General features: G+C 41.4%; 1 protein-coding gene across 1 annotated transcript; it reads left to right on the top strand.

Moving 5' to 3' along the window:
• The first annotated feature begins 1,227 nt into the window (after positions 1-1,227).
• Positions 1,228-14,070, top strand: LOC124143704 (beta-N-acetyl-D-glucosaminide beta-1,4-N-acetylglucosaminyl-transferase-like). The gene is made up of 7 exons (XM_046512762.2): positions 1,228-1,578; positions 5,526-5,755; positions 8,010-8,200; positions 9,572-9,691; positions 11,550-11,654; positions 12,686-12,829; positions 13,310-14,070. Exons 1-7 carry the CDS (start codon positions 1,365-1,367, stop codon positions 13,356-13,358), a joined length of 1,053 nt encoding a protein of 350 aa, XP_046368718.2. The 5' UTR covers positions 1,228-1,364; the 3' UTR covers positions 13,359-14,070.
• The last annotated feature ends 144 nt before the right edge of the window (positions 14,071-14,214 follow it).

The raw sequence follows: 14,214 nt of genomic DNA, 5'->3' as shown, positions 1-14,214 counted from the left end.
AATCCTAAGTTTATTACCTACATGTTGTGTTTTTTGGGGGTGTTTTAACATATATTTTCCAATGACTTCACAAAAAAATTTCAAGGTTCAGGTAAATATAGTAATTTTGCACATGAAGCAACGTTCATGCTAAAATCACATACCTTAACATAGACTTCTGACTGTTGTAGTGCTAAGATCGCTTTGTTGGACCCTGCGCTCTGAAAAGGTGGTAGTGCGCTAAAAATACTTTGCATAGAATTTCCCTGAGGATTCGAACTGGCGTGACAAGTGAATGCTTTACCCACTAGGCTATGTACATAAATTTATATTCTATATTGACTTTGAGCTATACAACTCATCAGTAAATTTACATGTCATAATGATACAGGCAATGTTAACAATTACTACAGGAGCATGTACAGAACTATAGTATTTCACTTCTTAAGACATGCTCTAAAAAGATATTTTCCTATATTGCACAATTATTTAAAATTATATACACATGGTGGCGTCCAAGTCAGGACAATCTCATCGATAATCAAGATGTATATTGTGATGAAACGGATCTTACATCGCGAAATGCATCACGTGAGCACCTTGATTAAAAACATGAAAAGATTTGGAAAATATCTGCTGACAACGAGTTGGAGGTGCACATGCTTTGGAATTCTGCAATCGACCAAAATATAACTCCATAATACCAGCCTAGTTCGGCAAGGGTGGAAACTGGACTTTTAAAGCCAATTAAATCTCTTGCCTCGGGAAGATGTGCATATATAGGCATAGGTGAGGTGAGATAAAATGGGGTTTAATGTCTCGTCAAAGAATAATGCACTTATATAGCGACATACATGCACGTGTGTGTGTGTGTGTGTTTATGTGTGTGTGTGTGTGCGTGCGCTAGTCATGACTGATGCCGATCTATTGTGCTAGTACGCTGAGATACCATGCCGCAGTTTAACATGAAAACCCCACTCAGAAACAGTATACTAACTCCGAGCCGACCACTTCTTGTTTTAGCCCCTTAATGCCGTGCGCCAGGGGAGATAACAAGTGCCATTTTTTAACGTCTTTTGGTATGACACTGCCGGGTATAGAACCCCTGACCTCCCGCTCTCAGGGCGGACGCTCTACCACTAGACCACGGAGGCGGCAAACAATCACCTCTGTAACAGTGAATATCAGCTGCTGTGACCAGCACCAACAGTGGAGATGGTATCTCACACAATGCCGAACTGTGAGTAATTAAGTACTATCTTCGGATACAATCTCACACGTCAACAGTGGAACATTTTCCATGTGCCCCTTGTAGAGTGACTACAGGAAATCCCAGTGCCAACTAAGGTCCATGTACACAAGTATATAGCGCACATTAGTAAACCATGGTAAACAAAGCTATACGTATTGTGATAGTCGTGTCTGGAATTTTGAATTGGATCGTATTGATAAGAAATGCTTTTGACGGGTTTCACTATGTTCACAAATCCCAAAGCCGTCACGCCTCGTGGGTTGAAATGGTCCGAGTCCAGAAAAGGAACTACTCCGACCATCACCTGCTTCATTTCCAAAGTTGTTCAGATCTTCCAGTACAGACGGGTATGTATGATAAAGTAACACATTTTGTCATCAGTGTCCTCATAGTGAAAACCGGGGCACGGGTGACCCAGTCGTCTAAGGCGCCCCAATTCGCTGTCCAGAGTTGCGTGCCCTGAGCAAGCCAGAAACCTATGCCGGTGTGTCGAATCCCGGTTCGCCCTGATTATGTTTCTTGCTTTGTCAGCACCATACCCGTGCTCGTGGGTTTCACCAAAGTGGTAAACGTCTGCGATCCTTCGGCCTTTCGGGCTTCCTCCCATATTAAGCTGACACACCGTGATATACCCGGGGTACCCGGAATATTTTGTCAAATAAGTTTATGATTTGTTATTCTTCAAGTCTTTGAAAGTGATACACGTAAGGACAAAGAGAACTTATGGATGTCAACTTCACCCGATGAAGGAGTAAGCATATACTCCAAAACGTTGTGATCCTTATAATAAAGAAGTTGTACCCGTGAAGATCCAGGGTAGAATAGGTCTTCAGCAACCCATGATTGCCGTAAAAGGCGGCTATGCTTGTCGTAAGAGGCGACTAACGGGATCGGGTGGTCAGGCTTGGTTGATGCATGTCATCGATCCCAATTGCGTGGCTAGATGCTTATGATGTCAATCACTATTGTCTGTTCCAGATTCGATTATTTACAGACCGCCGTCATATAGCTGGAATATTACTGAGTGCGGCGTTAAACAATAAACAAACAAACAAAATAAAGAAGTTGACACCCAAAACTTCTCTTCCTTAGATTTATTATTCTTGTTGAAATATGTTTAAAAATGGCAAAATGTTAATTTTATTTTAAACAACCGTAAGACTTAATAACCTGTATGTCCATGACAGTGGTTATAGGATAATTAATTCACTGCATCATGAACGACGGTTTACGAAGGTAGATGCAGCTGCTTAATAGTGTTCTCATTTTTTCTTTCGTAGAATCAATGGAACCATATTAGCTGGCACCCCTAATGTTTGTCTCCATATTCAGTAAGGATGAAGCGATATAAACCAACAAAACGAATAATTATGTGTCTTTTTAGTAAAAGAAATTCATATGTTTCTTTGCTGCAGATAAAGAAGCATTGTTGATATCTAGTTACTTGTCTTATGTACCGAACAAACTAGCTTTGTTTGTTCAGTAAATGTATCAATTTGTGTTCATGTTTGCAGCAAATATCAATGTTGACAGCAACATTGGTTAACTCAGTCCCCGGCTCAAACCACTCTTGAGCGACTTGGGCCAGGGCCGAGATCACTCAAGAGTGATTTGACCCTTGGCTGAGATCACTCTGAAGTGTTTTGAGCCTTGGCTGAGATCACTCAAGAATGATTTGACCCTTGGCTGAGATCACTCTAGAATGATTTGACCCTTGGCTGAGATCACTCAAGAGTGATTTGACCCTTGGCTGAGATCACTCTAGAGTGATTTGACCCTTGGCTGAGATCACTCTAGAGTGATTTGACCCTTGGCTGAGATCACTCAAGAGTGATTTGACCCTTGGCTAAAATCACTCGAGAGTGTTTTGAGCCTCGGCTCCGATCACTACCCCAAGGCTCAGGGCACTCTACCCACGTAGACCCAATCACTCCCTGGGCTCAATCATTCCCCTATTCTCCATTGTTGATTGTATTAATGGTTACGATTTAATTAAAATATCATATAAATTGTGTATCTTCATACGCACCTTGCTGTGCTATATATGAACTACTTTCGCTTTCTTCGGCATATTCATCCTGAGTCTCCCTGTACATGTGGTCAGAACTTCGAGGATGCGTATCACTACATACTGATTTGTCCACTCATTACAAAACTGACGAAAAACGATCAGTTTTGCATTAGAAATATCTCAATTCGAAATGTACCATTCGTTATAGAGGAAACATCTTCCCGAGGCAAGAGAGTTAACTGACTATAAAAGTCCTTACTTACTTACTTACTTTGGAGATTTAACGTGCGCTTTCCGACTGATGCGTATTTCGCACACGGGCCCGGCCAGGCCATTTAATGTGTTTCCGAAAGGGGCGAAAGTGGTCTGTGCAACCCAAGAGGGGGGTTTAGGGGTTGCTTATATAGAATTTGGGAATTTTGAGATTTGGAATAGATGCCGATGGAACTAAGGGAGCTGGGTATGATGGATGTTTGTTTGTTTATGTGATTTTGATTTGGTAGGTTATTGTGTTTTTAGATGCGTTTTATTAGTTCCGTTTTTATTAAGAACACGCCTAAGGCCTTGAAGTTTTCTAGTTTATTTTGTGGGTTTAGTATTGCTTCTAGAGTGAGATCCTTGTTTAGATTGAGGGTGGTTTGTAATGCGGTTCGATGTGTTAGGTAGTGTGTGCAGTGGATGAGTGCGTGTTCTGGGGTTTCTGGTTGTTTGCAGTGTGGGCAGTTACCTGTAGTGTGTTTTTTTTATTTTTTAAGGTGGTTATTTAGGTTGGTGTGTCCTGTTTTGAGTTTAGTGATTACTCTGTCGATTTTTTTTGATGGATGGAGAATTTTTGGTTTGGTTAGTGGTTTGCTGAGCACTTTTTAGATTTGGCTATTTGAGTTTAGATATAGGTTATGCCATTTTTTGTGATTTTTTGCTTGTTTACACTTTTAATTTCTGATTTTGAGATGGGTAAGTTTAAGCTTATTTCTGGGATTTTTAGGGATAGTTTAGCTGCTTTATCTGTTTCCACTGGATTTTTATAGTCAGTTAACTCTCTTGCCTCAGGAAGATGTAAAGGAAAGCACTGCTGAAACAAAGATAATATTTGAATCTATTCAAAACATATTTTAAGAAGCGACCACAAGAATGCATATACATGTAGACATTGTCGGTCAATAATACGTTGCAACTTCTAAAACAGTCATTGAAGTATTATTGTTATCCGTGATATTGAAACATATCATCGATGCCTGAAAAATGGTCGAACGCATTACGAAAAGTTACGTAAATTTCAGTATTCTAAATTGCAGCTTGTCACTGTGTAAGATTTGTAAACGGTGACAATGAGGTATTTATCCTTCACAATATGAACAACCTTGCGTCAAAAGTATTTGTTTCTGAAATACATTTGGGGCGGTCGGGTAGCCTTGTGATTAAAGCTTTCGCTCGTCACCATCAAGACCCGGGTGCGATTCCCGACATGGGTACAATGTGTGAAGCCCATTTCTGGTGTCCCCGCCGTGATATTGCTGGAATATTTCTAAAAGCGGCGTAAAACCAAACTCACTCACTTTCTGGAATTGAGAATCTGCATGGGAACAGAATTCCAGTCGATCCAGTTTTTCTCGTTCCTTTTTCTTCTTCTTCTATCCTGTGTCAGTTCATCAGCTCTTCCTTCACATCTTCCTCCACGCCATCATTGCCAAGATGGGATGGTCGGGAAGCCTAATAATTAAAGCGTTCGCTCGTCACCATCAAGACCCGGGTTCGATTCCCGACATGGGTACAATGTGTGAAGCCCATTTCTGGTGTCCCCCGTCGTGATATTGCTGGAACATTGCTAAAGACGGCGTAAAACCATACTCACTCAAACACATTACCAAGCTGAACAAAGGTTCACAAATAAACGAGTTGTTTTAATGTCACTTTGAACGGAATTCAGTTTGTTTTTCGGAAGCCATACGAAAGTCGCAGACCTTTGCCACTTTGGCACACCCATGAACACGGGTATAGGGATGAAACACAGGAACACAATCAGGTCAAATCAATAGAAATGCGATTGCAACAGTGTTGTTATACTGTTTTAAACTATTGAGTAACCATGTAAGTATTCCGGGTTCGAATAGGTCGTTGATGGCGACAAAATGGATCGATTTAGGCTCGATGACTTGCAGCCGCCGTCATATAACAGTTATATTACTTAGTGGGACGTTAAGCAGCCAACTAACAAACAAACAACCAAATGAAGTCTCAACGTGAGGACTCACGCACCATAACATACATGAATTGTGTTTACAGAACGGCTACGAAGACCTTATGTATCAACCATCAGCTTGATTGATTTGCATAAGAAATACCATGCTGGAGTAGATGGCCACTTTTCACCACCCAACTGTGTGACGAAGGAGAAGATTGCCATTATCGTTCCGTTACATGGTCGACTAGACGGTTGCTTTATCCTTCTCAACAACCTCATTCCGGTCCTCAAGAATCAAAACAAGGACTTCTCCATCTTTGTCATTGAACAGGTGCGTGAACAGTATTTCAGTTTTATCAATCCGCGTTAGCTTGATGATGGATAGTTCGAGCAGATAGCTTCTAAGGATATCAATTAAATTTAATAACTTGACATAGATGCGACCATTTGGTGAGGTTGCTGTGTGTTGGCGGTGGGGGTAGGGGTGGGTGGTGGGTGATGTGGGAGGCTGAAAAGAGAGATGTTTTTATTTTAAAAAGAAACATAATTTGATTTAAAATATTCTAAAACATTATTTTGGTCAACTCATTTTAGAAGCAGTGACCAAGACACACTCCCTCCCACCATTTCTAACAAAATTATTGTGGGTCCCGTTGTTGGAAATTGGAATTGTTTAACAGTATTCCAGTCATATCACGGTGTGTCAGCTTAATGTGGGAGGAAAGCCCGAAATGATGCAGGTCTCAGACGTTTACCACTTCGGTGATACCAAGGAGCAAGGGTATGGTGCTGACAAACATAGAAACATAATTGGGGCTTACAGAGATTTAAATCATTATAGGTTTCTGGCTTGCCCAAGGGACGCAACTCTGCTCAACGAATTGGGGCGCCTGTAATCTTAAAGTAGATCTGGGCTTGATGTTACAGCCAGGTATAGCAAGATTTGATATAAGGAAGTCACAATCCTCTTTTCCTGTCTGGTAAATCAACCTAGCAGTTAAGGTTATAGTAATAAAACAACGTCAACGAATAAGTCTCACGCATGGGACACATTACAACGTGGGAGGGGGGAGGGGGCCGCCTCCGTGGTCTAGTGGTAAAGCGTCCACTCCCCGTCCGCGTCAAACCAAAAGAGGCAGTACAGTGTGTCTGAGTGGGGTATTCATGTTATACTGCGGCATGGTATCTCAGTGGGCTAGCACTATAAATCGACATGAGTCCGGACTAGTACAAGAGTGAGTGAGTATGGTTTTACGCCGCTTTTAGCAATATTCCAGCAATATCACGGCGGGGGACACCAGAAATGGGCTTCACACATTGTACCCATGTCGGGAATCGAACCCAGGTCTTCGGCGTGACGAGCTAACGCTTTAACCATTAGGCTACCCGACCGCCCCGACTAGTACAAGAGGCCACCCACACACACGTGCATGCGCGTCGCTATGTGAATGCAATAATCTTTAACGCGACGTTAAACTCTATTTCACCTCACCTAAAACGTGGTGATCTAGGCTGAATCTAAACACTATACCTCAAAGCATAGTTCATTCCGACATCCCCACATTACACGTGGAAGGTCCGTCCGTCTGTCTATCTATGTATGACTCTGCGTTCAGTGGACCGCCTCCGTGGTCTTGTGGTAGAGCGTCCGCCCGGAGAGCGGAAGGTCCAGGGTTCGATCCCGGGCCGCGTCATACAAAAAGACGTTACTTGTTGTAAGCCTGTCTGGCGCTCGGCATTAAGGGGCTAGAACAAGGACTGGTCGGCTCGGAGTCAGTATACTGTGTCTGAGTGGAGTATTCATGTTAAACTGCGGCATGGTATCTCAGTGAGCTAGCACTTTAAATCGGCATCAGTCCGGACTAGTACAAGCAGCCACACACACACATACACGTGCATGCACGTCGCTATATAAGTGCAATAATCTTGGACGCGACGTTAAACCCAATTTCACCTCACCTCTGCGTTCAGTGTCACCTAACTGATACACCACCAGTGACACACATAACACCCGCGTCACCTTTGGCTTCCCCACACATTAAGCTGGCATTGAGATATGACTGGAAACCTAACAGCTACGTTTGACCAAACTCACTCATTCTAACAATTACTACACACTACAACCACAACAGACCCATGAAGATTCCGGGTTACAATAGGTCTTCAGCAACCCATGCTTGCCGTAAAAGGCGACTATGCTTGTCGTAAAAGGCGACTAACGGGATCGGGTGGTCAGGATCGCTGACTTGGTTCATACATGTCATCGATCCCAGTTGCGTGGATCGATGCTCATGATTTCAGTCACTGGATTGTCTGGTCCAGACTCGATTATTTTACAGACCGCCGTCATTTAGCTGGAATATTGCTGATTGCGGCGTTAAACAACAGACAAACAAACAACCACAACAATCCACATCAGGTCCCAGTTGCACAAAGCGATCTTAGCTCTAAGACTATCGTATACCTATGTTAACGTAGGGGAGTTACGATCATCTTAGAGCTAAGATCGCTTTGTGCAAGTGGGTCCAGATCCGCGTTATTGAACCAGGATAACTGAATGAACTAAGAGGGTATTTGTACTGCAGGTTTCTGACGCACCATTCAACAAAGCTCTGTTGATGAACGCCGGTTTTGTGGAGGCCATTAAACAAGATGTCTTCACGTGTTTCATCTTTCATGACGAAGACCTTATTCCTGTCACCAACAGCGTTCCTTACGAGTGCCCGTTCAACCAACTCCACCACCTCTCTGTGAATGTATCAAGTTTTAACCACACGTAAGCCGTTGCATGTATAGTTGTTCTTTCGTATCAACCTTGCAACCATCCTCTATTGTTAACAGTAATATAAATCCATTCTATTCTGATAAATACACTTGGCCCATTCTCAATCACAGCTACGTTTAGAATCCAGTTCCTCTGAGTAAAAGCGGCAAAACCCTTTCCACATTCATGAAGAAATCTCTGCGAAAAGCAGAGTCGATTGTTCGATTCCGACCATATCATTAGCATGTGTCAAAATCGCTAAAATTAGCCGTCCAATCGATGAAGTGTGATTTATAAAAACGGCTAGATCACCAGTACCGGGGTCTATATAGTATTTCAAAGACTCCCTGCCAGAAAAAAATCGACGTCTTGCTGATGTCGTCTCAAATGCAACAAGGGACGTCTTATAGCTTTAAAATTTCATTCCCTTCTAAATATTCATTAATATACCTTTAGCGCCTGCATGTTCATTCGCATACTGGCATTTAGTCCCAGAAATAAAATTATCTCAAAATTTAAAATATATATCAACGGCATAATTAAGTATACAATCCAAATGGAGTCCTGAAGATCCTTAATTTCGGGAGCTGAGGCATTCTAGACTTGCCAAATCATTCTAGACTTGAGATGGACACTTTTTCGTTTTTATTGTCCAGAGTCTGGGAGACAGACTAGTTCTTTCGTTGCAGTCTTTAGCTACGAATGCGACGCATCGGTTCGATTGTGAATATCTATCCAGGGCGAACTCGGAGTCACATGATACATTTAGATTGGTTGTTGATTTCAAGGTCATGAGCGAGAAGACCTCTGTGCTGTGTTGATGCCATCTTCCCTAGGAAAGGATGTTAACTGACTACAAAAGTCCACTTTCCACCCTTGCCGAACTACGCTGGAATTTCGTGGCTCGATCGTAGTGCCACCAGCAGCGTCCCTCCTACTGACCAATTAGATTCCACTAGATATCACTTGCTTCAAACAAAATGGCGTCGCCCAGTCAAAACGATCTGATCGATAATCAAGATATATGTTGTAATAAAACGGGTCTTACCTCGTGAAGTGCATCAGATCATTTAAGCACCTTGATTAAAAACATGAAAAGATTTGCAAAATATCTATCGACGCCCAGTTGACAGTACACATGCTTTGCAAATCCCGCAGTCGACGGAAATCTACACGTTGAAATTTATGTTGTGTCTTCGTTCCTCGGTCAGATGGGTTCGACGCAGAACCCAACAAATTCTTTCTATTCCCATCCAGTCATTGCGACCATGAGATATTAAGTATTGAGTTATCATGTTTCGAGACAAGCTGAGTGACGATATTAATGTTCTTTTGGATTCTGCCGGAATGGTAGCATGACATCGTCTTGTTCTTTCTCCATAGCGTCCAGGAGCACCGGGTGGGTGGTGTCGTTGCTATGACATCTCAACTCTTCAAGTCAGTTAATGGATTCTCCAACTTGTACTTCGGACACGGTTACGAAGTCCAAGATATGTTCCAGAGGTATGAGTCTATAGTTTCATCGGATAACGAGAATACCGTATTCGCAGTAATACCGTAATAAGAGCCTAGGGCGCTCTCAAAATTAGGAATAGTGAGCTCTCATTAGAAAATTATTTTGGTGAAAAAAAAAAACAGAGTTGAAAGATCGTAAATTTTGTGGTTTATGCTGACAGCCTAAAATGTTTGCATACGCCAGATATATTCTTCCAGAACTTAATTGTCCATAATTAAGGGTGCATAACACACGAGTGCGTATTATACACGAATAAATAAGTCTTGTGTACTTTGATCTATCGGAAGGGGTGCTAATTAGGATTGTTCACTAGCCAATATATTAGCAAATATCGCCGTGGGCGCTTATAAGAGCGGAGCTCTTATTACGTCGAATACGGTAGTTCATCTTAAAGTGGGAACTGTGGAATGTTAAATGTTTATGAGAATATTGTTGTCCCCTTTTCTATATTCTGAATCTTTAAGTGCCGTTGTGGAGGTTGTAGCATCATTGAAAAGTTGACATTGAATCCGGCGTCTTTATTCTTTCAATGTGACGTTCAACTACAGATGATACCTCAGTTAGACAAGTAAGAAGCCTTTCAGGACCTTTGGCGTTGACTGAAGTCTTAGCTCAATGTGTTGCTGATCGGCAAAAAATAGCTCTTAGGTTTTGGTTTGGTTTGTTGTTTAACGCCGCACTCAGCAATATTCCAGATATATGACGGCGGTCTGTAAATAATCGAGTCTGGACCAGACAATCCAGTGATTAATATCCTGAGCATCGATCCACGCAATTGGGATCGATGACATGCATCAACCAAGTCAGCGAGCCTGACCACCCGATCCTGTTAGTCGCCTTTTACGACAAGGATAGTCACCTTTTACGGCAAGCATGGGTTGCTGAAGACCTTTTCTACCCCGGATCTTCACGGGTCGCTTAGGTGTTGTGAAGGTTGAATGTGAATGTTGCAAGAACATTGTGGGTACCTTTGTATGCCGTAAGGAGGTCATTGGCAGTCTGGTCGAAGTTGAATAGTTAACACTGACCTCATATAAGATGGTGTCTATAAATGTTTGATTCATAATATATAAAATCAAATTTGTGTTAGAAGACCAACAAATAGGTTTGGAAGAACTTGAATCACATTGGCTTGGGTTGCGAATTGCGTTTGGGTTCCGGGTTCTCGTTACTCTGTTCTGTTGCCAATTGACAGCGATGGTCTATAGATTGTATTTAATCCCTTTCAGACACTGAAATGTCGCTAGGTAACTAAGGCTTACCTCCAATTGGTACAGTAATAGATTACATGAAATCGAGATAAATGTCTTGAAATTAATAGAGAGGATTGCCAGTTTTCCCAATCCTAGTGTCCCATGAACACCAAAACGTTTCTGAAATGTTGTTTAATACTTAAACTCACACAGACAATTCAGCTTGATAATTAGAATTGTAGCTCAAAACAAAATCAAAGATTTAAAGCTAAATTTCCAGTCATTCCAAACGAAGGTGGGGATTGATTATGCGAATGCGTAATCAAGATAAAAAAATAAATATTTAAAGTATATTTTCATTTTAAAGTTTATGATTAATATTTTAGCATGTTAAGAAGTGTTCCCAACACCGTCTTCAGAATTGAATCTATTTTGCTGTTGAATCTAGCATTCGCAGTAGTTTAGAAGCTTTATGTCATTAAATCACACAAAAATGCCAGTAAATGTTTCAGTTTGTTTTCATGTATATTTGATAAAAGGAAAATACGCGTTGCATGTCTCTAACTGTTACGGCTTCTCGTGGTGCGTAGGTTACACCAGTCCTTACACCCCTTCGAAGACGTCAACTTTCATTTAAACATTTATTTTAAAGGTTGAAGGCTCTCAATATTTCGACGGTAGACGCACGGAAGAGAGATGGAATATTTGTCCGAATAGGAGACACAGGAAACAGAGCGAATATCAGAAATGAAGATGGGTAAATAGTTCGTATTTTGTAAATAACTGCTGAATACTTTGAGTGAGCCAGAAAATGAGGTTTGAAACAGCTTTGAACTGTATTTCATCCCAATCATATTGTGTCACCTTAATGTGGATGGAAGGCCAAGGGGCGGTCGGGTAGCCTAGTGGTTAAAGCGTTCGCTCGTCACGCCGAAGACCCGGGTTCGATTCCCAACATGGGTACAATGTGTGAAGCCCATTTCTGGTGTCCCCCGCCGTGATATTGCTGGAATATTGCTAATAGCGGCGTAAAACCATACTCACTCACTCACTCACTGGAAGACCAAACTAGGCTCAGTCTGAAGAGGTTTGCCGCAAGAGTGAGTGAGTGAGTGAGTGAGTGGTCATGTTGGGTCTGACGCCGCTTTGATTCGGGAGGAAAGCCCGAAGTGATGAAATTCTTGGAATTTTACCACTTCGGTGAAACCCAAGAGAGGTAAAATCGTAGCTCTATAATTTTAATAAAACAGTGAATATGAAGAGCAACAGCATAGTGTTGACAGATTAAGGATATGAGTATGAAGCGCGGAGAATCTTGAATCAGAAATGACCTTTGCGTTTATTATTGAGTCGAATGTAATAATGTTGTTTATTATTGTTGCGTTACGTTGCGATTAACAATATTCAAGCTGTATCTCTGTGGCCTTTAAATGGCCTTTTCCGGTCAAGGCCAACCAGAGGTTGACAGTGCGAGTACTTATTGTCACACCAGGCAGCATCGATCACTGTTATGTGTTACGTGTTATTTTACAAAATGTTATAAAAAGGCTTAAACGAAGTTCTGCTAGTGTATGATTGTTATAAACCCCAAACGTGGAATTCTTTTTATTTTGGAACAAGTGTCACAATTTAGTTTTTTAAACTTCTTCATACTCGGCTCGTGGGGATTAGGGAGTAAACTTGGCCCCAAGTAGCGCAGGTAATTTTGTACATAGATGACTTTGGTTGTTACTCATGCTATTGACCACTAGTTCATGGTCGTGCTCAAAGTGTCTTCCTCTATTGCAGACTAAAACTACTGGATGCTGTCTCGAGACGACCTCAACACGAAGGTCTAAACACACTGAAAGTCTCCGTTGGTCTTCCAGGCAGAATGAATGTGGCGAATGTGTTAACACGCAAACAGATATCATTTGATGCCGACTATTACCTGTAAGTAACAGTATTTCAAGTCACTATTCTTTCACTATGTTTGTATCTATGCGTGCGTGCGTGCGTGCGTGCGTGTGTGTGTGAGAGAGTATGTGTGTGTGTCGAGGTGTCGAGAGCTGCTTTTTGTTTGACACAGAATATATATTTTTAAGTCAGCGCTTTAAAATATTGATGGATCGGGAGCATAAAAACACAGTAGTGGTACTGTGGCAGTAGTGCTTATCCTCCTATTGCTGCTGCTACTGCTACTAGAACTGCTACTGCTGCTGCAGTTGCTACTGGTGCTACAAGTTTATACATGCATGTTCCCTATTGGTTGAGGTGGTGTGTGACAGCTGGCGGTGCAATAAGTTGACAAGCAAACATCCCGTGTTACCGTTCAGTCTCTACCAGAGCTCGGTTTCACAAAGCGATCTCACCACTCCATTCTCGTATTCAGTATGATGGTGGACTAAATTTTTCAAATACTTCTCTTTACAGAAAACAGATAGACGCAATCTTAAAGAAGAAGTCCTTTCCTCTTAATTAACATCAGTTCGGACGAATATTGGAGGTTTTTTACAGCAAGAGTGATCATATCACTTCGATGTGAACACGTTTTAGCAGGTCATGCTTGAGATCTGTGAAACGTTTGGGACCTGTATAGCATACTACTTCACTTCCTTAACCCGAGTCACTGTATAGGTCGCTGATAAACACTGAGATACATGCTGACGCTTCAAATGATTTTTAAAGGCATGCAAAACGTGAAATAAGAGAAGGTCATCATTAAATTCCCAATGACCTTAACTCAACATCAGTAATCTGAGTCATGTAAATGATTATTTGTAATTTAGACACATAGAGACCAATGCATTCTTATTTAATTGTACATGTGTCTTGAAATGTAAAGTGACCCTTGCAAAATCTCGTTATTCTTTTACATTTATTGCGTATTGAAACTGGAAGATACTTTAATATATCACAGAGTGATCTATTATGTACTTGTGGTTATACTGATGGTGAATCTTACTTGCTGCTAGTTTGGTCTGCACATAAACAGTTACGTACAACACATACACAAGAGATGTATAGCCTTCATAAAAAAGAAGAAGAGAGTTTACCTTTATAATGTACCAACTTCAAACAATTCCAAGGGTGTATGGTCATAAATCATATATCTTAATAAAACAACAAAATCCTTTCCATATCCAAAAGAAATCTCTGCATAAAGCAGAGTCGATTGTACAATTCTGACTGTATCATCAGCATGTGTTTATGAATCACTATCAAATAGTAATGATACCAGGTGTTCGCGAAAAGGTGAGCGTATCCTGCCCCACCGGTGTCATCCGTCACAAACACATGCAAAGGCAAGTCAATTGTTCAACTACATTTAATAACTA

Source organism: Haliotis rufescens, unplaced genomic scaffold, assembly GCF_023055435.1.
Source record: "Haliotis rufescens isolate VD_foot unplaced genomic scaffold, xgHalRufe1.0.p SCAF_7, whole genome shotgun sequence".
Classification (NCBI taxonomy): Eukaryota; Metazoa; Mollusca; class Gastropoda; order Lepetellida; family Haliotidae; genus Haliotis; species Haliotis rufescens.
Note: the sequence above shows the minus strand (reverse complement) of the source record. Positions and strands in the feature narration are given on the sequence as shown.

Coding starts and splice junctions, on each gene's coding strand:
- LOC124143704 (XM_046512762.2), top strand. CDS start 1,365: ATGGTAAACAAAGCTATACGTATTGTGATAGTCGTGTCTGGAATTTTG. Junction 9,692..11,549: donor GTCCAAGATATGTTCCAGAG/GTATGAGTCTAT, acceptor TTTATTTTAAAG/GTTGAAGGCTCTCAATATTT. Junction 11,655..12,685: donor AATATCAGAAATGAAGATGG/GTAAATAGTTCG, acceptor CCTCTATTGCAG/ACTAAAACTACTGGATGCTG.